Source organism: Pristis pectinata, chromosome 23 (genome assembly GCF_009764475.1).
Source record: "Pristis pectinata isolate sPriPec2 chromosome 23, sPriPec2.1.pri, whole genome shotgun sequence".
NCBI classification, from domain to species: Eukaryota; Metazoa; Chordata; class Chondrichthyes; order Rhinopristiformes; family Pristidae; genus Pristis; species Pristis pectinata.
The window spans coordinates 26884383-26910841 of record NC_067427.1 but is presented as its reverse complement, the minus strand read 5'-3'; the positions used below and the strand labels follow the sequence as shown (position 1 = coordinate 26910841).

The following is a 26459-nucleotide window of genomic DNA, read 5'->3' as shown; positions in this document are numbered from 1 at the left end:
GTAGATGCTGTCAGCAGTGGGGAGAGCTCTGCCGCTGATGGACCAGGTTGTGTCCACTACTCTCTGCAGCCTATTGTGTTCCTCTGCATTGTAATTGTCATACCAGGCCATGATGCAACCAGTTAGGGTACTTTTAACAATGCATCCCTATAAGTAACCCTATAAGTTTGTTAAGAGTATTTGGTAACATGCCAAATCTCCTTAAACTTCGAAGTAGAGGTGCTGGCGTGCCTTCTTGCTGGTTGCTTAATTCGTGCTTGATGATCAGCATGGACAAGATGGGCCGAAGAGCCTGTTTCTGTGCTGGACGACTACTCCAAACACTTCATCTGCAACTTTTCACACTTCTGATGCAAGGTCATGGATCCGAAACGCCTCCCCAACCCCCCTGCCTTCCCCTCCCCACAGATGCTGCTGGACCCGCTGAGGCGTTGCAGCATTTTCTCCCCCCTCCCGCATCGGGGCAGACCCCCGGTGCGTCCAAGGGCCGGCGTTCGGCCGCACGGATTCCCCTCTCCCCCCACCCACCCCACCGCCAGCCGGCGCACCGAGCGCACCCGCCCGGCTTCACCGTCAGACTCGGGAGCGGCTGCGGGATCCGGCGGCGCGCACGCGTGCACGCAGAGCGCGCCCCCACCACCGGTGCACGTGCACGCGCACGCACGCGCCCGGCCGGAAGGCTGGGAGGGAGGGAGCGCGCGCGGGTGCAGCTGTCGCCGCGCTCCAGCCGGGTTTGCCGTGGCTGCTTCCCGGCTTGTCCCCCCGCCTCCCGTTCACCCCGCTCCCGGGGAGGACGCGCGCCCGCGCGGAGAGCCGTCGCTGTCAATCAACAGACGCCGGGTCCAAAGCTGCAAGCCGCCGGTCGCTGTGCTTTCTCTCTCTGTCTCTTCACCCACCTCCCCCCCTCCCTCCCTCCCTTCAGACAGCAGCCATGGGCTTCCTGCACCAGCTGCACCTCTTGCTGTGGAAGAACATCACCCTGAAACGCCGGAGCCCGGTGAGTGAGCGATGAGCCAGTCGGCACAAAGCAAAAGTGGCGAGGATACCACCCTGCGCCGGCTGCTACCCGCAGCCACTGACTGCCAGCGGGAGGTTTAACCACTGTTGCCTTCTTCTACTGGTGCTTTCAGGTTCTGGGAGGATTGGAGGCTACTGGGGGTTTGTTATGACAGTATGGGCATTTTTTAAGGGGATCGACGTTCTGTTTTGCTTAAAGTCCAGTAGTAGGAGTTATTATTTGATTGAAGTTCTGTCTGTATTGGGCCTGGAAATATAAGCATTCACGTACTGTTGGTTACATTGTAGCAGAGAATTTAAAGCTAGGAGCAATATTAGAGTTGGATTTTTACTACGCACTCATTGTGTGTATGTATGGATGGAACGCTTGGGAATACAGTACTACGAATACATTTGCAAATTATCTTAAAACAATAAGATTTAAGTTTGTCAGACCTGCCTCCAAATGTTTGTTGCTCCAATAATACATGTTTGAGCACGTCTATTTGTCAGTCGGGATTCGTAGCTGGACCCAGACCAGTGACATGGTCACGGGTGCTTTTAAGGATTCTGCAGATTTGCTCTGGATTTAAGTATGAATTCATTCTCAATTTCACAGTAAGGTTTCAGCAGAAAAGCGTTGAACTCATTTGCCAGTGGATGCTGAGTTAAACCTGAACTCTGTGTGTGTGTTTCTGTTCTCAACACACCTGCTTCAGCATCAGATCTTGTGTCTCCTACAAAAAAAAGAAATCCATATTTATTACCAAACTACATTTCAAGTTGTTTTCAAAAATGTGAAAATGAGGAAAGCTGTTTGTCAGCTTGCCTCAGGATAGTGGAAATGGGGAGTGGGAGAATAGAGATTGCTTTTTGACAACTTCTAGCATACATCACTCTGAATTATCCATATTAAGTAGAGGGAAGGAGTGCAGTCAGCATTTATTAATCTCCAGCTAGTAATGGGCTGAAACATCCAGGAGAATGTTTTGACGAAGAAGTTGGTTAGTCTTCAGTTCTCTTCTGTTCATTTTAGTTATATCAATCAGCACACTGGACAGCTGAGTCTTTTATGGTAATGATGTGTTTAAAGTTGTCTGGTAATTTGTACTGCTTTATGGTTAGCTTCATCAGTTGTGACTCATTTGATAGAATGCTTCTGAGTCAGGGGTGTGAATTTGCGCCCATTTCAAGATTTGAGCAGGAGACACCAGAGATTGCAGTTGTTGGAATCTGGAGCAACAAACAATCTGCTGGAGGGCTCCTGATGCAGGGTTTTGACCGGAAATGTTGACACTTCCTTTCCACCTATTAGATGCTGCTCGACCTGCTGAGTTCCTCCAGCAGATTGTTTGTCGCTCAAGATTTGAGCACATAATCTGCGCTGACATCGTAGTGCAATACTGCAGAGTGCTGCGCTCTTAAATATTCTCTCTTTCAAATGACTTGTTAAACTGAGCTCATATTTGCTTGCTGTCCAATGTCCTGGCTGATGTTTAGACCTCAACCACAAAATTGTGGTCATTAATTCCATTGCACCTTGTGCTGAAGCCAAATTAATTGACACATTTGCAACATGTCAGGATGTGTTTCTTTGGCTGTATCATGCTTGGGGATGTCCTGAGGTGGTGACAGAAGGTTAAATGAATGATATTTTATCTTTTTCATCAACACTCTTTCTCCTTTAATATCAAGCTACTGACTGTTCAGTTAAAGAGAATTAGGGGAGTTGTTGAAATACTACCTTGCATCTAGTTCTAGCATCTTTCTTAGAGAGAGCATTGGAATGATATCAACAATGTTGCCTATTCTCTGTGGTTTATTTGAACAATATCGCTTGAAGGGTCCTTTACATTCTAAACTGAGGATCTCCTGCTCTCTTGGGGGAATAGTGCAAATACCACATTGCAGATTACCACAGTGGAGTTTAATTCAGATAAGTGTGAGGTGTTGCATCTTGGAAAGTCAAATAAAGGTAAGACTTTCAGAGTAAACGGGAGTGTTTTCGATCAGAGGGACCTTGGAGTTCAGAGATATGGTTTCCTGAAAGTGCAGTCACAGGTAGACAAAGTGGTGAAGAAGGCTTTTGGCATGCTGGCCTTTATCAGTCAGGGCACTGAGTCGAGAAGTTAGGAAGTTATGCTGCAGCTGTACAAGATGCTGGTGAGGCCGCACTTGGAGTATTGTGTTCAGTTTTGGCCAACCAGCTATGGGAAAGATGTTATTAAACCGAAAAGAGTGCAGAAAAGGTTTACAAGGATATTGCCAGGACTCGAGGGACTGACTTATAGGGAGAGGTTGGACAGGCTAGGACTTTTTTCCTTGGAGTATAGGAAACAGAGGGGTGATTTTATAGGGGTTTATAAGATCATGAGAGGGATAGATAGGGTGAATGCACTCAGTCTTTTTCCCAAGGATGTGGAATCAAGAACCAGAGGGCATAGGTTTAAGGTGAAAGGGGAAAGATTTAATAGGAACTTGAGGGGCAACTTTTTCACCCAGTGGGTGGTACGTATATGGAACAAGCTGCCAGAGGAGGTGGTTGAGGCAGGTACAATAACAACATTTGAAAGGCACTTGGACATGTACATGGATAGAAAAAGGTTAGAAGGAGATAGGCCAAATGTGGGCAAATGGGACCAGCTTGAAATGGGCATCTTGGTCAGCATGGACCAGTTGGGCCAAAGGGCCTGTTTCATGCTGTATGACTCTGTGTAGACTTGAAGCCAGTGAATCATTCTGCAACTTGTCCTCTCACCTGGGCACAACAGTCCCCTCTTGATTCTTCCTGCCGTTAACCTGCACAAAGGGCAATTGACAGAAGCCAAAACCTTCCAGAGAATCTTCCTGTCATTTCTTTTGGTAATTTAATGTCACAGGTTGCTTTGATGTCATAATGGGAAAGCTTAAAGTTGTCGTGAACTCAGTTATTACTCTCCTATAACACATTGTTGGCTAAGGCCTGGCAAAACTAGTGTAACCAGTAACCTAGTTGGTCGTGCTCTTGCACCGTGGTCAGAAAGTTGAGAGTTTAAGTCCAATTCCAGGGATGTGGGAGTGTGCTACCTCTCAGATGATGTGAAAGGGTGGCATAATGATGCAGCTGGTAGTGCTGCTGCCTCACAGCTCCAGCAACCCCACTTCAATCCTGATCTTTGGTGCTGTCTGTGTGGAGTTTGCACGTTCTCCCTGTGACCATATGGGTTTCTTCCAGGTGCTGTGGTTTTTGCCTGCGTCCCAAAGGTAGATTAATTGGCTGCTGTAAATTGCCCCGAGTGTGTGGGTGGGGGGAGTTGATGGGAACGTAGAGAGATTAATGGGATTATTATGGGTTGGTGCTTAATAGTCAACATAGACTGGGATAAACTGCCTATTTCCTTGCTCTACGTAATGAAGCTGTGCTCGTGGAGTGGATGAAAATGACACATAATGAGCAGGATAGCCCATGTATCCATATGGAAATGTGATAGTAATTCCAAGGAAAGGTAGAAGGATAATATATCCACGCAGACAGTTATCTGCTATCTATGTAGTGTTTTAGCATTACAGAAAGAAAAACTCAACAGTAATCTTATTTGGAATCTCTGGATTTCCCAAAGCAGTTTACAGCCAATTAAGCATTTCTTTGTGAAGTAAAGTCACTATTACAGTTTGAAAAATGAAGGCAGCCAATTTTCACACAGAAAAGTTCCATGGAACGCTGTGTGATAATGACCAGATAATCTTTTTATTTAAGTGTTGATTGAGACCATATATTGGCAGAGGAAAACTCCTCTGCTGGTCTTTGAAAGAGATAGAAATATAATGGTACCTCTGTGAACATTATGGCTCCTGATTACCTGATGGTTTCTCATGCCTTTTGCATGAGAAGCAAGGCCTTTTTTTCTGGCAGCATCTTATTAGCTCAATGAATAAAATTGTTCAGACTTTGTTGTTACCCGCATCATGCTTCTCTTCATCGCCAGTGCTCTGGGCCACTGCTTCAGAACAAAATGTGGGGCCTTCCAATTATCAGATGCTTTCCAACCATCTGTAATGTGAAGCAACACATACAAGACGCTGGAGGAACTCAGCAGGTCAGGCAGCATCGATGGAGGGAACTGAACAGTCGATGTTTTGGGCCGAGACCCTTCATCATTTCCCTCCATGGATGCTGCCTGACCTGCTGAGCTCCTTGAGCATTTTGTATGTGTTGCTCCAGATTTCCAGTATTTGCAGCCTCTCATGTGTCTCCATCTGTAATGTGAAGCTTGGTGGAGATCAGCTCTCTGTGTCACTGGTACAAAGTTAAGGGTATGCTCTAAAAACTAGTATTGTGGTGATAATTGATAGCGTTTTTAAATTGTGATAATTAGGTCAAACATCAACCCAAAGAAGATGCATATAGTTTATTAAAAGCCTGTTGTAAACGTAGTATCTTTTGATTTAACTGTAAGCACATCATAATTATAAGAGACAGGAGCGGGACTTGGAAATTTAAAAAAAAGGGATGCTAGAAATTTGAAATGGAAAATGATGGAAATACTCAACATGTCAGGCAGCATTTGTGGGAAGAGAAACAGAGTGCTGATGACTCTTCGATCTGAAACATTAACTCTGTTTCTCTTCCCACAAATGCTGCCTGACTGCTGGGTCTCTCCAGCATCTTCTCTTTTTATTAGGAACAGGAGTTGAATGTAAAAGCCCCAGAAGCCAGTTCAGCCATTCAGAAAAGTTGTGGTGATCTTCTTAAACTCGACTTTTCCACTCTTGTCCCCATTCCAGGAATGTATTGATCTCAGCCTCGAATCTATTCAATGACTGACCATCCCTAGTCCTGAGTGAAGAAGAATTCTCCACAACTGTTCTGTACAACTGACCCCCTTTGCTTTAAGGCAGTGACTCTGACCTTGATTTTCCACCCATGGAAAACAGTCTCTCAGTGTCTGCCCTATGAGATCACCTTGAACTTTCTAACTGCCTGGAATACTGCTGTCATGGGCCAACCTCCTTGTGCTGCTAGATTACACACCAACTAGCACATTCCTTTGGAAAAGTGACCAAAATTATATGTCATACCCAAGGTTTGGTCCCACCAGAGCTGCAATTACAGCAAGATTACTCTTGCGTTCAACCCTCTTGCAATAAAGGCTGATTGATATTTGGTTTCCTACTGTATTTCTACTCTGATATTCCTTTGAAGGTGAACATTTACTGCTCTCTATCCACTTTTTAAAAAAAATTAAGAATGATGTTTTAAATTCTTCGCAGAATGGTTTGCATTTTTCCCCTTTATATTTTAACTTCCACTTTCATGCTCACTCACTCACCTGTTTTATACCCCTCTGTAGTCTTTTTGCACCCTTTTCAATGCTTACTTTCTCACTGGGCATTATATCATCAAGAAACTTGCACAGTTCCCTCATCTAATTCATTGCTTCGATTTCAGAAGCATTTCTTTTTGTGTGTCTGAATCAGAATAAAGGAGAATAAATGGTATCATTTGCTAAAATATTTATTGTTTACCCATCCAATTCCTTTGGAATCCTATTAGTCTCTTCAAATGAGAATCACACCCAACAAGCAATGAATTGACTTTCCCATTTTGGGTCTAAGAGTTACATATTTCATTCTGACAGCCCATGAAGCATTCTTATCACTAGTGTGATTGATTCTCTGATTGGATTGAAATATAGATTGAACATTTTGGTTACATTTTGTGATGATGTGGAAAACTCAACCTTGTGGTTTTTATTCTTCCAGCTGTTTAGAGACCCTGATGGAGGCAGTAATGCAAATAACGTCAACTCATCCAAAGATCTATTTCCAGTATCTCATGCCATGTCAAGTGTTGCATGGGCTTCTGTATGCACCCATCACTCCAATGTACTTGCTTTACATTTTTTTTATCCCTCACGATTATAATTTCTTTTGCAGTCTTCCCCTCATCTTGGCCCATGTTCCAGCTTGTGTTCTGAACCCTGCTGCTAACTCTATAGAGTTCAATCTTTTGTCTTCCTCCCCAGACATTGTGCTGCACTATTGGTGGAGCAATTGTGCTGATAAAAATGCTTTGCAAAGTAAGCATATTTATAGTTTCTTTCGACCTCATGGTGGCCCAAGGTACTTCACAGCCAGTTGTGGTTTTAAAGTAGCAGTCCCTTTATCAAGCAAGAAGCAAAGCCGTCATGCTTGCACAGAAAATTTCCATTAAAAGCATTGAGATTAGTGACGTTGATAGAATGATTAATGTGGCTACGACATTAGGGTACAAAGATACCAAGGGTCAAACAGAGCCATGGACTTGTTTACAGCCACTTGAGGGAGCAGACTCATTTTAACTACTCTTCTAAAGCACAGCAGTGTAACACCCCTTCGGTCTTAGATTTTGAACTCAATTCTCTGGAGTGGAGACCTTGCCTACAAGGTGGAATTTGTTGTTGAAAATAATGCTCAAACTCAAAAAGCTCATTCATTTCATAACAAGTGTTCCCATTATTTGCACATGGCTTGAACCTGGCAAAATATTTTGTTCAGTTATCTTAAATTCCAAGTTAGACATTAATGAATAAAGTTTAAAAATTATTTTTAAAATACATTTGCAATGGGAATAATTTATGTACTTGCTAATTTTTATAGTGATGAGTGTCTTCAATAAATATCAGAGCACATCTTCTTATAATGCCTTGTTGTTAGGGCTGTGAGGATGGAAAAAATGACAGAAATTGTGAGCAAAGAAATGAGCCATTGGGTCTGCTGGTATATGCTTCATCTGAGCTTTCCCTCGCCCTACTTCATTTAAAGCTGTTTGTACCTGCTACTCTTTTCCCCAAAGATTAATGAGTGACATGACTCCTTATTCATGTTTAACACACAAGGATAAAATTTACTTGCAAATTTTATGTTGATATTAAGTAATTTCACAGTATGCTACAATTCTCTCTATTCACAGTGCTGCAAATGCAGCTGTTGAAAAGTTGCAGCTGTGTAATGCTATGTTTCTGCATTGGTGCCTTGTACAAGATTACTTTGTCTCCAAACCACGGTCCATCTCTGATGTCGGAGGCTCAGTGGGCTTCCTCTGTTGATGTAATAGCCCTAGAACCAATGAATCTGATTTGCACCTGCTGCTTTATTTGAATGCGTGTGATATGATTTCACTAGGTGACCATTTAGGCACTTAACTGAAGATTAATATTTTGCTCCATGCCTCACCTGTGCTAGTATACAGGTCTGAATTCTGATAGTAACCTTTGAATGGCATCTGCATAAATAATTTTGGGTTGCCTCTCAAAACTGATTACTTTGCGGATAAACAATCAGTCTTGCGAATTTCTCACTTAATTTGGTATCTTGGGCAAAAATGAAGAATTATTATTTCAATTAACATACAAACAATTCTGCCTCATTAAATATGGTGGGGTTATCTCAAGGTTCTTGGTATGGGGATTGTTTACTCCCCTGTGTTCATTGCTCTTTTCTGGAAGGTGCTGAATATAATCCTATTGGGAAGGGTATGTTCCCTTGAGTATCTCACTCTGTTGGCCTTTACTTTCCTATTACACTATCCAGTAAAATCTGAAGACCGTTCCAATGCTTTGGTCCTGAGCTTTTTTGACATTGGTCCTTGCATGCCATGGACAGTGATTGATTGCAAAGTCTAGCTGATTTAATTGATGGCATCACATATCAGGGCAGATCAGTGCCTAGAAAGATGATTATGTTGTAGAGATGTTGGCTTTCTATTGAATGCAAAGTTTCTGATGGGGATCTTTTAGTGAAATTGTCCAATGTCTGATTTAATATTCTTCCTGATGGTGTGTGTTATGCTGCTGTTTTGATTTCATAATGGTATATTGATGGGATTTCAAGCATGAATCTAAATAAAAATTTCTTTTAAAAATAATGATTGACCAATGGTAGAGAGCTTTTGACCTCCTTCATTTAAGCCAGTTTTAGTCTGATAAAGATGGGACACATGAATTCAAAATACACTTGTGTCCATTGTCAAATATAAGATCTTTATTAGTCACATGTACATCGAAACACACAGTGAAATGCATCTTTTTTGCGTAGAGTGTTCTGGGGGCAGCCCACAAGTGTCGCCATGCTTCCGGTTCCAACATAGCATGCCCACAACTTCCTAACCCGTATGCCTTTGGAATGTGGGAGGAAACCGGAGCTCCCAGAGAAAACCCACACAGACACGGGGAGAATGTACAAACTCCTTACAGACAGCGGCCGGAATTGAACCCGGGTCGCTGGCACTGTAATAGCGTGACGCTAACTGCTACACTACCGTGCCCGTCCTTCAAACTTGTTCTTTTGAGCCCTTTTGCCTATTTTTCTTCTTTTTATTGCTGATTGTTTTGAAGCAGTGATTGACCTGAGAGAAGTCATCTGCCTATCAGAGTAGCCAGTGAAGTTAGGCCAGGCTGAGCACCAGCTGCATAAAGTAACAGAAGCAGGTAAGCTGGCCAGTGGTGTCGCGTGGAAAATTGTTTCAAACTAGTTGTTCCCTGGTCGCAGAGAGAAATCACGACACTCGTGTTTCAACAATGGCACCAGGTTACCACTGGCTGTGGACCCCAAGCACTGAAGTAAGTTGGGGGAGGGGGATTTCTGTTCGGGACCAACTCTGTGACAGTGTGAGCTCAACTATAGAAGGCACGAGTGTGGTTTTACATTAACAAAAATAAGAAAATATTTACATTTATATCATACCTTTTTCAAACTCAAGATATCCCAAAGTGCTTCACGGGGTAGTCCTGATGCAGGGTTTCGGCCCAAAACATTGACAGTTCCTTTCCTCCCACAGATGCTGCTCGACCCGCTGAGTTCCTCCAGTAGATTGTGTGTTGCTCCAGATTACAGCATCTGTAGTCTCTTGTGTCTCCAGCAGGGTACTCACTGTTGTACTTCATGTGGGGGTGAAAAAAGGGCAACTAATTTGTGCACAGTATGTCCCAGAAATAGCAAATCTATAATAACCAGATAAACTGTTCATGATATTGACCGAAGGATTGGTTTGACATTGACGTTGCTTTTCTTTGTAATCATATCACTGAATCTTTCACACCCATTTGATGGATGAATAGGGCCCGAGTTAAATGTCTCCCAGAACCACTTGGCATTACTTCCTGGATTACATGGTCAAGTTCCTTGTATAGAAATGAATTTGCAACTCACTGCCTCCAGCTATTGTGGTTACATTGCTGTAACTTAAAAATCTTCACTAGTGCAGTTTTCTACAGGCACAGATGAAATGTAGACGCTATTGATATTGATGCCAGTACTTGTGAAATTCCCCCAGCCATGTACATATGGTACCAACAACCAAAGTTGATTGTTGAGTATGGTTATGGGATAGTAATACCCTCATACTCCCATTCCCTACATTGTCAAAGCCAGTCATTGCATCCTCCCAACAGATCTGTAGATGTGTGAAAATGTAAAACATTTGCTTCCATGTAAGCATCTTGCACAATCAGTGGCAGTCCTGGTGCTAGATCTGGCAGGCTCAGATCTCTGTTGGTATTGATGATGCTCGTGGCATAAGGTAGCACTTCCCAACTCTGTGTTGTGCATTCAATATCCAGACCGGAGACCTGAATACCTAATGCAGGCTGACACTGCACTGCAGTACCGAGGAAGTGCTGTTCTATGCTGTCTTTCAGGCGAGGCACTAAAACAAAGCCTCATCTACCTTCTTAATTGGGTGTAAGAAAATATTGTTAATTAAGCTCACTCTTGAACTCGGGCATCTAACGTCCTTATCCAATGGTGTCAGTGTTCACTGGTATGTGCTAAATCTCGGTAAAAGTAACAAGGATAACATTAATGTAAGCAGTGATTCATTTCAGCTTAATCTTTTAATATTATGAAGGCTTATGGAGGAAGATGTCTTTTTGGGTCCAGTCCTGTAAAGTTAATGTACTGTAGTAGAACTAAATTGTATGTGGTATAACTTCTGCTGAAAACCTTTTGCATAACATTTTGAAAACCTATAACTTTTGCATAACCACTGAATAACATGAAATAAAATCAGAAAATAATCTAACCACTAAGAATTGATGAAGAACTTAGGGTTAATAAGTCACTGTGTTTTATCTGTTACATAAAATACCCAAAATCTTGTCATGATGCACAGTGTCATGTAATCACTACACCAAGAGGCAGAGGGAGGAAGTCCCTCAGAAGGCCAATGTTGAGTCAATTGGACATCTACAGTTCTCCGTTTTATAAATCAGGTTCTGAGTCCTTCACCTTCAGATTTTGGTTTCTGATTCCACTTCATGGCTTCTTCTCTCCTATTACATCACTTGTATTCAGAATCCAAAGTCTGTCTTGGAGCAGACAGTCCGCAATCATTCAAATGATTTAACCTGGAAGCCCCAAGATTCATCTGGATTTCCCAAGGCCAGATGCCTTTTGTAACTCAGTGGAAGTTTTCAATCTCCATTGTCTATTGTAATGTTTATTCATAATACTGATCTTGCCTTGTGTGAGAAAGGTGCTTCATGCTTATTGTCTACCTGCACTGCACTTTCTCTGTAACTGTTTCACTTTATTCTGCATTTTGTTATTGTCTTACCTGTGCTACCTGAATGCACAGTGTAATGAATTGATATGTATGAACGGTATGCAAGACAAGTTTTTCACTGTACCTCAGTACAAGTGACAATGATAAACCAACTCCAATTCACTGCTGAATGGCTGAAGTCTTATTTTAATGTTGTGCCCTCTAATTCATTTATTTAGCAGAGGAAACAGTTTCTCCTCTATCCAATCATGTTAAAATTTGAAACATTTTGAGCAAATAACTCTTGTCCTCCTATAATACATCGTGAGCAACTTGTCCTTGTAATTTATCCTTGTATGCCCAGCATCATTCTGGTCAATTTGTGCTGCACCTACTCCAAGGGCAGTACATTCTTCCTGAGGTGCGGTGCCCAAAATCGATTGCAATAGTCCTGTTGGTGTCTGGCCAAGACTCTATGCAAACAAAAGGGTAACTGGTTGGCCCCCAGAATTATTTGACGTCATCATTACATGAAGTGTTGCAGAAGGGCAAAACATGGGGTTATTTTGTAAGGAAACTGGAGAAGCCATAGTGTTATATTCATTGTTGTTTCCACTGCTGAGTTCAAATTTTAGCATAGCGTAATTTTTCAGTGCAAAAAAACAGCTTCAAGTTGTTGTGGAGTGGCCTGTGAATGAATTTGTTGTGAAAATGATCAAATTACCCAACAAATTATCACAATTCCCTAGTGCTCTGGGTGATGTTCATATCATTTGGTGTCAATGGTGAGAAAGAACTACTGCAACTTATTGAAATACAACTGATGAATATTAGAGAGTAAATTTTTGTTTTGCTCTGCCTGGTATTTTGATGTAATGGTGTGGCACCAACTTCAGCCAAATGCTGCTTTTCAGTTTTTTTGTTCCCAGATCTTTGCCTTAGCTAATTTGGGATCTCTCTTAAAACTTAGTCAGAAGTTCCTGGGTTCAGGTCTCACACGAGAGCCATGAGCACATTTAGTGCAATGCTGCATCATTGGTACTGTTTACCTCCCTGATGTTCTGGCCAGTACATACCCGCCAACCAATGCCTAAATGCTGATGATCTGGCCATTTATTTCGATAATGTTTGTGAGAGAATTCTTTCTACATCTTGACTGCCTTACTTTCTAAATTACAACAGCGATGTTGCTTTAGAAAGTTTCAGTAACCGTAAAGTCTTCTGCTCATGAAGGTAATTTTATTCTTTCTCCCTGATATGTATGTATCTTCACTAAGTATCAGGCAATTCAGTACACACTGGGTGACAACTAATTTCTTGAGGACTATACAGCTTAATCAAGAGAGCTCAGATTTTTTTCAATTGTAATTTTACATTTGAGTTGGCTGTTAGTATGCCCTTTGTGTATATGTTATTTATAGACAGGAGGGGCAAAATGTGATCTGTACTGTTGTACTCTATAAGTGCAGTTTAAGTTCTGTCATGTGTGGCTTCTTCCAATTGCAAGGACTTGGCTAGCACGGCACAGTGACATAGCTAATAAAGCTGTTGCCTTGCAGCTCTAGTGACTGGAGTTCAATCCTGACCTCCGGTCCTGTCTTTGTGGAGTTTGCATATTCTCCCTGTGACCAGATGAGTTTCTTTCAGGGCTCCAGTTTCCTCCCATGTCCCCGAGACCTGCGGTTTGGTTGGTTAGTTAGCTTTTGAGAATTGCCCCTAGTATGCAGGTGAGTGGAAGAATCTGTAGGGAGAATAAAGTGGGATTAGTGTAGAATGAGAGCTTGAAGCTCAGCACAGACAAGGTGGGCCAAAGAGCACGGTTCTGGGCGATACGACTCTGTGACTTTGATTTTACCCGTTCCAGATGTATTGAAAGATCTCAGCCAGTTGTTTTTAATTTCACCACCCTTGCTTTTTCCTTTCAGTCAAAACTGATATCCTCTCTTAATGCTGGATCATTGGATCTATTTGTCCCTTGCTGCATATACACCAATTATAGAGTTAGTAAGCCATTAATTACATTTTGTAGAATGTGCTGTGTTCGTGCAGATTTTTACCAGCTCTCTCTCTCTCTGAATAAGCTCTTTATTTTTGTGCAGAAATTTTACTGCAACCCTCAGAGACCCAGCACAGAAGATCTATTATGTATTTGAATGCAAAAAACCTTTAGGGTAATATTCCACATACAGATGTCATTAATTTTTAATATTTCCATAGGTTTAATGTTCTGTCCGCATCTACTTTTTTGTATAGCTATCTACAAGCACACTCAATTCATCTTAAGTTGCCTAGTTCCTGTAGGATGAAAGATTTGGTTCTGGCAAGAGGCTCAGCCAACAATAGTATATTTCTCCTTGCACCTCTGCTTTGCTGCTTGGTTTAGTTTCTCCTGTTTTATTTCCTGCTGTCTATCGCACTTCTCCATCTCACCACTTCTGTGACTGATGGTAGTCCTTTATAACAATCGAGCACGGGTCAGGCAACCCCTGTGGAGAGGGGAACACAGCTAATGTTTCAGGACAGCGATCTTTCATCAGATCCAGTTCATCCTGTTCATCTTGTTCCTCAGCACGCAGAGGCTGCATGATATACTGCGTATTTCCACCATTCTCTGTTTATTTCAGATTTCCAGCATCTCCACTACTATGCTTTAATTTTTTAAAATTCAATTTATGGGATCTGGTTGTTGCTGCAAGGCCAGCATTTACTGCACATCCATAATTGCCTTTCAGAAGGTTGTGATGAGCCGCCACCTTGAATTGTTGTCATCCTTCTGTGAAGGTATTCCTTCAACGTTGGGGAAGGAGTTCCAGAATTTAGACCCAGCAGTGATGAGGGACCGGCAATATAGTTCCAAGCCAGGATGGTGTGTGACGTGAGGGTCCACACACCTGAAACCCTTATCGTCCTTGGTGCTAAAGCTCATGGGTTTGGGAGGTGCCATTGGAGTAGTCTAGGCAAGTAATCGTAATGCATTTTGTATACGATGCACACTGAAGCCACTGTCTGATTTCATCCTGGCAGGCAGAGAGGACATTCACTTACAACTTGTCGAGTAGATGGTGAAAATGCTGGGTGGCTAGGCTTGTTGGCATTGGTCATTGCCTGACATATCTGTGGTGGTGGGAATGTTATTTGCCACTTGCTACTGACCACTTGCTACTTACCAGCCCCATTCCTGACTCTTGTCTAGCTCATGTGTTAGTTATTTAAGTAGCCATCTTACATAGAACATTGCACAGTACAGCACAGAACAGGCCCTTCGGCCCACAATGTTGTGCTGACATAGCAGTCTTCTGGTGAGTTTGATGATAATATTGCTATTTTTTTAAAAATAAGGTTAAAAATAATCCTCATTGGATGATAAAGCTCACAACTGCTGACATTTAATCAGTGAGCTTTCTAAACTGCATCTGAAAGTTGAACAAAGTGGTATTGTATGTCTTCCATAGATAATATTAGACCTTTGATGTGGACTTCTCATCCACAGCACTTTCCCTCCTACTCAACCTCAAAACTCTGCAACTCTAAGGGAAGCAACATCACAGATTAAACCCTTATCCAATTCAGGTGCTTATCTTACCTTGTCACTTTGAGGTAAAGGCAAATACCTTAAAGAGTAGATTTTTTTTCTGATTGTCAAGCTAAGCAACAGAGGCATGGATGGGAGATGTGAGTGGATTTTTGCTTTTGCCTTTTTATTTCCCTTTTCTCCCCTCACTTCTCTTTTTGGTCAACCTTAGTGATTTCTCCCTCTGCTGGTTTTTTTATCTGAAAATTGTGGCAGAATTTTCATAAGAACATAAGAGATAGAAGTAACACTTAACTATTCAGCCCCTAGTACTTTCTTTGCCATTCAAAAAAATATGGCTGACCTTTTACCTCAATACTGCTTTCCTTAATTCCATATCCTTTGATTCCAAAATGTCAATCTCCATTTTGAATATTTTCAACTAAGCCTCTGCAGACCTTTTGGGTAGAGAATTCCAAGGATTCACTACCCTCTGGGGGCAGAAGTTTCTTCTCATCTCGGTTCTGAATGGCCCATCTTTCATCTTGAGACTCTGATGGCTGGTTGACACCTCAGTCAGGAGAAGCATCCCTGCATCAACTTAATCAAACTCCATAAGAATTTTACATTGTTCATTGGGATCACCTCTCATTCTTCTGAATTCTGGAGAGGTGATCCCAATGAACAATGTAAAATTGTAGGGCAATCCCCTCAATCTGGGAATCACTTTGATGTGGTATTGCTGTTCACATGAAGAGAGGTAGTTTGGAAAGTTTACAAAACAATTTGATTCAGTTGATATGAGTACTTCGTACATTGGGAATAAGCTTTGTACATAGTTCCATAGTCTGCTTTACATGCCATTAAATAGGAGAGACTGTTCATTCTATAATTCCTATCAATTAAATAGAGCCACATATATTGCATTGAGTGATATTGGAGTAATACAGCACAGAAACTGGCCCTTTGGTCCACCTAATCTGTACCAACCACCAAAGATTCAATTACATTAATCTAATACTCATCCCACATTCCTATAAACTTCCCCAGATTCCATCACTAATCTACACACTAGGGCCATTTAATCTACCAATTTGGACGTCTTTGGGATGTGGGAGGAAATTGGAGCATTGTTCTATCTAATATCATGTTGGGGTTTACGTGAAGTAGTTTGGAATGTTTTGCAAAACAATTTGATTCAGTTGATGGAGATTACTTCATGCATTGAGAATGTGCTTTGAGGATGATGCCATAGTCACTCTGTTGCATTCCTAGTGGAAATACATCCAGTCTTAAGTGAAATCAGACCTGTATGCATTACAGGTGTGGTTTCACCAGAGTTCTAAATAATTGCTGTACAATTCCTTTACTTTTGTACTTGAATCCTATTATAATAAAGGCTTGGATATGGCTTGCCTTGTATTTATCAGCGAGGCAATTTCTCTATAAATAAGAATGCTTGGTTTTCTTCTGGTTAATGAGAGTAAATGAACTTTGCCTTCATTCGACTGGAACTAAATTTCCTTGGAGAGCAAGTCCTGATTTGAATGCTGTTGATGATGGGAAAGAAAAAAAATCTGTGTAATGTACTGAATTGTACTACCTACAGAATTATGTCCGTTGAACTGCTCTGATAATGATGATTGGGGAAGGAATTAATTAGTTATATTGGGCATCATCCTTTTACAGGCAAAGTATTAGCTGAAAATGTTCCCCTTATCCCTCATGTTTTTGTGTGATTTCAAAGAGATTGCTGAGGGTAAATCATGCTGGTTTTGATAAACACAAAGGAAATGAGTATTCCAGTTTGAAAGGACAACGTAAGTCATATTCAGAATTGTTTTCCACCTTGAATTTCAGATCATTCAGGTTAAGCAAATTAAATAGCATGGGACAAAAAACAAACTGCTGGAGGAACTTGGCGAGTCAGGCAGCATATGTGGAGGGAAATGGACAGTTGGCATTTCGGATCAGGACTCTTCGAGTCGTGGAGTAATACAGCACAGAAACAAGCTGTTCGGCCCAACTCATCCATGTACCTGTCCAAATGTCTTTTAAATGTTGTTATCGTACCTGCCTCAATCACTTCCTCTGGCAGCTCGTTCCATATAGTCCATATTCCTTATCTGTACCCAGCAGTTCCTATTTTCTGATGTTCTTATGAAGCTACATTTATCGGGAAAGCACAGACCTGTGAGATTAGTTCTAGACTGCTCCAGTAAAGTGCAGCATAAGATGACTTGAAGGGTGTTCTCGTGTTGAGGAATTGTGACTTTCAATTTGGAGGTTGCTTATTTAAATTAGGTGATCCTTGAGCATCAAGGACAAGTTGCTTCCACTCCATTTCTGTGGGTGATGAATTGGTTGACAAGCCAAGTGAGATCTATAGGTACTCTGGCACAGGAGGTGCCTGATGGAGCAGGTGGGTGGATTATTTCAGAGGTTCTGTATTGATTTGTTCCTGAAGAAAAGTCTCGAGATGCACAATGTCTCACCAAATGCTCGTGGATTCCAAAGAGTCAATAAGGATGTTGTATTTTGTAGGAACTATCTCTCAATCCAAATGAATTGATTCAGAATTGGTGGAAGAGGCTCGGTCAGAGAAACAGTACGGATTATGCAACAGTGAGGGGGAATAAAATGGTTCACATATATGATGTACTGCATTGATTAGTATTTAATGTAACATTTTCAGATAGTTGGCAGAGATATCTGACTAGGGAATACTTGCAAAGAATTTGAATTTCCTTCAGGTTGATGCGTCAGGTCACTGATTTCTTGTAATATGAGAAGAAAATAACTACAACTGGAGGATCACAAGTTTCCTGGTCCTCAGTTCACAGAATGGGAACAATGCAGTTGTTTTGAACTAATGCATTTGTTTGCAGCTGCTGATGGTTTGCTTTTATTCCTCTGATACTGTGGAAAAATGTAAACAAGATTATTGGTTACGCAAGAGACTGCAGATGCTGGAATCTGGAGCAACAAACAATCTGCTGGAGGAACTCAGAGGGTCGAATGACATCTGTGGGAGGAAAGGAATTGTTGATGTTTTCGGTCAAAACCCTGCATCATGACTGAGAGTGGGGAGGTGAGATGGCCGGTATAAAGAAGCACTTGGATAGGTACGTGGAGGGGCAGGGCTTGAAGGGATATGGGCTAAGCGCAGGAAATTGGAACTAGCTGGGTGAGCACCGTGGTCAGCATGGACTGGTTGGGTCAAAGGGCCTGTATCTGTGCTGTGCTGTGCTGCTCTATGTCCCTAAGAGGAGAAGGGGAATGGTGAGACAGGAGTCCCCCTCACTGTTGCATAATCCGTACTGCTTCTCTGACCAAGCCTCTTCCACCAATTCTGAATCAGTTGGTGGACTGAGGAGGGGAGTAAGATGACAGGCACATAGTGCCACGTAGTGGAGGAGAGTGGGGGTGGAGTTGGGAGATGGTGGCAGGTGAATGAGGGATAGAGGCAGATGAGAGAGAGAGAGAGAGAGTGAGAGAGAAAATATACTGAGAGGCAGATGGAGCGAGGTGGGGAGAGGGGAGTGTGAAGGTTGGAGGGAGAAAAGCAGGAACACAAAGGGCTAACAGTGGTGGACTCCGATAAGGAAATGATCATGGGAACCATTAGGGGAGAGGTGAATGGCAGAACTAGAAGGGAGGGGGTTGGGGGGGGTGAGGCGCGAATGAACTTTGTGTGTACTGGGTGGATGGAACCAGGAAGGGAAATCTCGATGTTCATGCCATTGGTTTGCAGAATACCCAGGCAGTATATGAGGTGTTGTTCCTCCAGTTTGTGTTGGGCCTTACCCTGGCAATGGAGAAGGCCGAGGATGGACAGGTCAGTGTGCGAATGGGAAGGGCAATTGAAATGGCATACAACTGGCAGCTCAGGATGGCCATCGTAGACCAAGCGGAGGTGCTCTGTGAAATAGTCACCCAGTCTGCACTTGGTCTCACCGATGTAGAGCAGGTCACATCGGGAGCACCGAGTGCAGTAGACGAGGTTGGAGGAGGTGCAGGTGAATCTTTGCCTCACCTGGAAGGGCTGTTTAGGTCCCTGGATGGTGGTGAGGGAGGAGGTGTAAGGACAAGTGTTACACCTCCTGCAGCTGCAGGAGACCGGAAGGGGTGGGTGGGGAGGCACAGAATCAGGTGAGATTATTAGTTACATGATTTTAGGTGTCAGTGAATTCCTTTCTTAATCTCACCCCCTCCTGCCCCTTCCCCCCCACGCCTCGCGCCCCTCTCTGCCTCTGCCCCCCTCTGCGCCTCCCCCCTCTCTCTGTCTCTTCCCCCCCCCCCCCGCCACCCCGTCTCTAGAGCTCATTCTCTTGCCCCTGTGCTCTGTGTTTTACTCTCTCCTTTTCCTGCTTTGTTCCGCAGTCTGAGCGAGCAGCCAGATGTTCGGTCTGTAGTCTGCTGTTGGCTGCTGCTGACCAGCAAATGGATTGCTGTCATACTTCCAACTTAATCTTGGCTGTGCCTTTTCTCTGGAAAAGGGTTTGGCCTCTGCCTTGTGCTCCGGAGTTTCCATCCTCCCAGACTTACTGTTAGTAAGAAAATAACCTTGTGTTTAGTCTCTGGGCATCAATTGGTCTCTTCTCTTCAAAGAATCTGTCTATGTAAATTACCATGAGTTGAATGTGTGAAGTGTATATATTGTGAATGCTTTTGGTATTCTATCCTTTAATAAAGAATATCAGAGATGGCTACTCTGTGATCGGTCTCTGATATTCTGCGTCTTGAAGGGCAGAATACCAGAAGCATTTTTAAAAATCATCTTTCAACAGCTAAGTGATGCAAGGTCTACTCATCACTGTCAGTCTGGTACATTTGAGCTGATTAAAACATGGAATGGCAGCAGCATTGCTGTAGGGGTTGATGCACGATGCATTATGTAATAGCCATTATAGGCTGGACATTTGTTATTTGTGCCTTATTAACGACAGCCAAGCGAATGAAAGAAAAATGTCTGTACAGTCAAAGCAAAAGGAGCAAATTCACAACCTAATTTCTTTTGTGAGTTGCTAATTTAACATAAGCAGAGAAAGGAAAGGCTTGGATTTGATGCTGTACACCTTGTCAAATTTCCCAGGGAAGTTCCTTGTTGTGCCCTCTACTTTCTGAATGCCTCCCTACTCTCTCTGTCCCTGCAGCATGCCCCTTCCTTCCTCTGCCCCTCCTCTCTCCTGTTAGTTCCAAGTGCAATGCTAAAACAATTTAGAGAGCGGGAGTGAGTGAGTGAGTGTGTGTGTGTGTATATCTTCAAAAACACGGACAATTAAATTTTGCTTCTGATGGTTGCTTTTGTCTTGCACTATTGTTTACAAGTGAGCTAGCCACTGGACTTGAAGTCTTTTCCTTTCAAACTGAGTGCATAAAGATTGTGCTTCCCCTGCCAAACATGAAGATCCGCACTCTGCATGGTCACAACCCTATTCAACAAAACCTGGAGTATTCCCAAATCCGTGGGATTAGAATTCAATGACAACAATTGATGATCTGACTCCTGGTTCTTTCAGTGATGTGTTCATATTACTGACCCTTGCGGGATGGAGGTAGTGTGACATGTTCTGTGGCTCTGTTATCCACTCTGAAGGGTAAATGACACTTGCCACTTCTGCAGCTCCTGAATAAGGCTGAATAAATCAGTGTCACCTGACTCATCAGTAACCAAAGGAGGCAGACTACACTCCATAACAAAGGTCACCTGAAACTCTGTCGTCGAACTGCAATGTGCAGATGATGCTTGTGCCTGCATGCTCTGAGGCCGAGCTCCAGGACATTATTGACTTGTTTCCTGAAACATATGAGAAGGTGAGTCTTACATGCAACATCCGCAAGGCAAAGGTTATCAGCAAACTTGTCCCTGCTGCACCATATAGCCTCCCGATAATAAAGATTGACCGTGAGACCCTAGGAAATGTGGACCATATCTCAGTCCTTAGGAGCCACCTCCCAGCAAAAGCAGATGATGGAATTTCTCAGTTACCTTCAATGAAGCCCTGCACCTTTGGTTAATCGAGGAAAAGGATGTGCGAAGATCGAGACCTCAGACTGGTACAAAACTCGTGGTCTACTGGGCAGCAGTGATCCTTGCCTCCTAGATGCTTCTGAGCCCTGGACAACCTACAACAGGCACCTCAAGACACTTAAAATATATTGCCAATGTTATCACCGCAAAATTCTCAGTTCTCTGAGTGGATAGGTGAATCAACATCAGTGTCCTCTCCCAGGCCAATATCTCCAGTATTGAGCCCCTAATTGCTCTATTGGCTCTTTTGGGCTCTTTCGGCTGATTCGTGTGCTTGATACTCAACTCCTGACTCAGCCATTCCATTCCAAGCTCTGTCATGGGAAGAAATTGCCAGGCAGACAGATGAAAAGATTCAAGGATGCACGCAAAGCCTCCTTGAAGAAATGCGCTGTCCCTACTGACTCTTGGGAATCAGGAGAAAGATCATTTAGGATGATATTGAGTCCATAAATCGGGAGCACCGAGAAGCCCTGTATAAATACCAGAAACAGTGCACCACCGCACAAACCGCATACCCGTCCTGTCAGGCACCTCGTCCATCTGCGGAAGATTCTGCAGGTTCCGCATTGACCTTGTCACCACAAAACCAAAGTGGAAGCAAGTTACTCTTGATTCTGAGAGTTTGTGTCTAATCTGGCTTATTTTCTCCATGCTGGTTTGGAATGGTTTCAATATGATTTGTTTTCGTTCTTGCCCTTAGTCTCTGTGCAAGGGTATGGTGTGGTCATATAGTTTCGTAGTATCATAGAATAATTGGGCCCCTCAGCCAACTGGGTCAATGCTGAGCATCCAGCACCCGTTAATACTATTTCTACACTAATTCCATTTTATTCTCCCCACATTCTCATCAACTACCCCCATGTTCTCTCACTTGCCTACAAACCAAGGGTAAATGACAGTGGCCAATTAGCCTGTCAACCTGCACGTCCTTGGGATGTGGAGAGAAACCCATGCAGTCACAGGGAGAACAGTTCTACACAGACAGCACCAGAGCTCAGGACTGGACCTGGGTCGCTGGAGTGTAGGGCAGCAACACCACGTGATTTTCAACTTCCTATTGGCCTTTCCCGGTCCTCACCACCCCCAAAACACCACACATGTCAGTCTTCTCCTTCCCTAAAAGTGCCTTGTCTGTGTGATGATGAAGCACTGGCATATTATTGAAATGTCCAGTCCTCATATAGATGCTGACAGTTCTGCACAAAGGAAAGAGCAGAAGTCTTAGGGGGTAGATGGCAGGCAAACTCAGGCAGCTCTTTGCTCAATGGAAGATCATTGTACTGACTTAGTGACTCATGAGGGAAGGGCAATTCTTGCTTTATTGAATTGCAGATTCACAGATTATTTTTAACAGTTGATCTGTACCAAAAATCAATGGCTTACAGTTCAGATGCAGACTATTGGTTCCTTGTACCCGGACTGTTTTTTTGCTGAAGCAATCCAAAACTAATATGCCTTTTCTCAAAAAAATCCCTTGCTTCAAATATTTATTTCCTCTTCCGGGAGGAAATGCAGTGACTTCTCCTTCAACATTTTCTTTTGTCTAATGGCATCTCATTTCTGCCACATCTCTGACAAAGGACTTTTTTTACGAATCCATTCTCAGCGTTCATGACAGTTTTAAACTCGTGATGTTTTCTCCCAGTTAGGGAGGAGACTAGCGATGGCGTTTCAGTCCTTATACTGTCAACTCCTTTCATAGTTTTACAAACTTCTGTTAAGTCTCCTTGTAGCCCCACTTTTATAGTGGGGTATGTTATCTCGTTCATGCATCTATCTTCCTAGTTGTAGCTTATTGCAATCTGTGCTGTGTATAATTTACAGTTCCAATCTTTTTATAAGAAGGTGTCCAAAGGGAAGGAAATAAGGTAAATTGAGGTCTATCTGTTACCTGGTCTCAGGCTTGAACGCACAATGGCTTGACCTCTGCTGCTCCTTGGGGTGGAATGTTCCAAAGTCGTACAGCCCTCGAAGCAAAAATTTCTCCCTTGTGCCTTTTATCCTCAGTCCCCAGCTCTGTGTGCCTCTACCAGGGGAATCATCCTCACTGGATCCTGTTCCTCGGAATCTTGTGTTTCAATAATATTGTCAATTATTCTCCTGAGACCTTCAATCTCTCCTCACAGGACAACTCCTTGATCCCAGGAATCTCTGGACTTCCTGAATGCCTTTCTTTAACTCAGATATTTTTGCTCTCTCTTTCTTCAAAATTCCCATTCCTGACCTGACAAAGTGGATAAAGGCACCTGCTCTTAGATTAATGTTGCAGGAGAGAAGGAAGTTGCAGTTATATGACAACTTTCATGGCATCCATGTCTCATTTCTTTACAGCCAGTGAATTATTTTTGAAGTCGTCATTGCAATGTAGGAGATGTGCAAGCTAATTTTCATGCATCAGTGCTCCACAAGCTTCACCAAGAAAACCAGATAATCTGTTTTAGTGATGTTGGTTGAGAGGTTAATTCTACTGAGGAGCTTGTTTGAATAGTTTACATTGCCTCGGAGGGTATTTTGGTCTAATCTCTCATGCAGACTTGCACTGCAGTGGAGTGACGGTTCTGATTACGTGATCAATCTTCTGATGATTGTTTTGAACCCACGACCTTCTGACTCAGGCATGTGAATTCTACCCACTGAGCCACAACTGATGCTTAATCTGCTTTTCACCAAGCTGCATGTTTGTGAGACCAGAGCACGGCTGCTTTGTGGCCTTCAGGTGTGTAAGCGTTGCAGGATGTAGCTGTGTTAACGGGAGTGGGATTGGTCAGTAATTTGCCAATTTCTTAATTACAAAAAAGAAATTGTTCCCTTTCCATTCACAGAATAGTGTAGCTTAAATTAGATTCTTGCCCCAGGAGCAAAATCCTTGGGTGCTTCCAGTCTGTGGAATTAGAGCATCTTATTAAATCAGTTTTAATGCTTCTCTGACATATTGACGTGTTGTTGTGCCAACATGGTTGAGAGCTTCATGTTCCAAGGTGTAACTATCACCAATGATTTGCCTGGTCCAGCCACGTGGACACTATGGCCAAGAAAGCGCACCAACGCCTCAACTTCCTCAGAAGGCTAAGGAAATTCAGCGGGTTGCTGATGACTCTTACCAATTTTTAAAAATGCACCATAAAAAGCAGCCTATCCAGATGCATCACAGCTTGGTATAGCAACTGCTCTGCCCAAGACCGCAAGAAATTGTTGAGAGTTGTTCATGCAGCCCAGCCCATCATGCAAACTAGCCTCCCTTCTATTGACTTCATCTACACTTACACTGCCTCGGGAAAGCAGCCAACGTAATCAAGGACCCCTCCCACCCCAGTTTTGTATCTTCTCCACCACCACCACCCCACCCCTCCTGTTGGGCAGAAGATACAAAAGCTTGGGAGCACAAACCACTAGACTCAAGGACAGCTTCTGTCCCACAGTTATCAGACTCTTGAATGGATCTCTCATGCGATAAAGATGAATTCTTGATCTCCCAATCTACCTCGTCGTGGTCCTTACAATTTATTTATTGACACTATCTTCTGCATTCTGTTTTTCTTTTTATTACCTCAATTATAATTATGTGTGGCATGATCTGTCTGGGTGGCACACAAAACAAAAGCTTTTTACTGTATCTCGGTACATGTGACCATAATAAACCAATCCAATCCAACCTAAGCAGCGCATGCAATTGTACCTTGAGAGGAGGGGTGCATGGAGTCTGATTCAAATACTAATCGTCTCTTACCCCTAGGGTAGTCACTCATTCCTTTGAGGAGGATGCAGTGAAAGAAAATTTGCACCAAAAGAAAACTTGAAAATAACCAATATTGGATATTTTCTACCAACGATAGTATGACCTGAACAGAGTGAGTCCTCTTGTGCCTTTGCTCCAACGCTGTCTCCATTTCAGATATCAGAATGGTCCTTCCTGACCTTGGGCGCTGTCTGGCATTTGCACATCCTACCTGTGACTTCTGGTGATCTGGTTTCCTTCCACATCTCAAAGATGTGTGGGTTGGTAGGTTAATTAGCCACTGTAAATTACCATTGCGGATTGAGTCTGGAGGGTGTTGCTGGGAGTGTGGGGAGAATAGGTTACAGGGAAATTGAGTGGGATTGCTCTGAGAGCTGGCATAGGCTTGATGGGCAAAATGGCCTCCTCCTCTGTCGCAAAGGAAAATGGAAACAGTTGTGAGAAAACACAGTTTGTCAGGCCTATTTTGGAGAAAGAATTGGGGGATGAGTGCTGTGAAATGCCTTTTTACCTTGTGCTTATTTTGCACTCGTGTGCATGCAAATCACTTGCTGCTTCCATTCACTTCAGTATTTGTGTGAGCCTGGGTTACTGCTGTTCAGCAGAAGCTGTTGATAGTTCTCCAGTATAATTTGACCATCCACAGCCCTTTACAGTAAAGACTATTTACGTGCACAGGAAAAGAAGCAGTATTTCAATTGCCTCAAGTTTCCTGTATTAATGTCTTTACAATGGTTGAACCAGTGGCTCAGTCAATTCTCCCCACACCTCAGAGGGTAATGTAGAGGGGAGAAGTGTCAGTGAGCTGGGGGTGAACCCAGAGGCCAAGGGGCCAGATGGAAGGGAGAGCTGGCAGTAGGCCATTGATTGGACTTGGTGTGAAGATAGTGGGGAGATTTGTTAGTGGACGGGCTCAGAGGTGCCTTGGGTGCGATTGCAATGGTGGTTTGGCCTAAGAATGAGATGGTGGGAGGAGGGGATGTTGGGGCAGGTGTGATTAGCAAAATTGTGAAGGTGTTCACTGGATGGAATTAGACTTGAAGGAAGCATTCCAATTGCCTCTGGCCCACAAGCAGTCCTGAACAGTGCCATTCTCACCTGCCAGTGTGTTAAAACTCTGGGGTCCCAAAATAATTGGGGCTTAAAAATAAAAATCCTTTTGAAAGATAGGAACCTAGTCCCCTTGAAAGGTTTTACCATCTAATGTGGCTTCCCTTGTCCTGAATTATAAACCCTCTTTTACATCCAGGGGTTGCGATTTAGATTCTCACAATCCAACTGCTTTGGGGTGGTACAGCTGCTGCCTAACTGCTCCAGTGACCCAGGTTCAGTTCTGAACTCTGGTGCTGTCAGTGTGGAGTTTGCAGTTCTCCCTGTGACTGTGACAGTTTCCTCTGGTTGCGCCGATTTTCTCCAACATCCCAAAGACATGCTGGTTGGTAGGTTAATTGGCCACTGTACATTGGCCCAAGAGTGCAGGTGAGTGGTAGAATCTGTGAAGGTTGATGGAATGAGTGGAGAATAAAATAGAATTAGTGTGGGATTAGTGTGAACAGGTGCTTGACAGTCAGCATGGACTCATTGGGCCAAAGGGCCTGTTTGGCTTATGATTCTTAATCTTTCTTCCTCTAGAACCCTTTTGAGTGCTGTTTGCTCCTAATGTTTTGGAAGGAAGGTG

At 43.1% G+C, this 26459-nt stretch overlaps 1 protein-coding gene across 2 annotated transcripts in view; it reads left to right on the top strand.

Annotated features, from left to right (window-relative positions):
* The first annotated feature begins 679 nt into the window (after nucleotides 1–679).
* The window catches only part of abca2 (ATP-binding cassette, sub-family A (ABC1), member 2), a 417188-nt gene continuing 391408 nt past the window's right edge, over nucleotides 680–26459 (top strand). For both annotated transcript variants that reach the window (XM_052036764.1, XM_052036762.1), the window contains exon 1: nucleotides 680–997. In XM_052036764.1, coding sequence (XP_051892724.1) covers nucleotides 932–997 — 66 coding nt within the window. In that variant the 5' untranslated portion in view covers nucleotides 680–931. The remainder of the gene's footprint in view (nucleotides 998–26459) is intronic.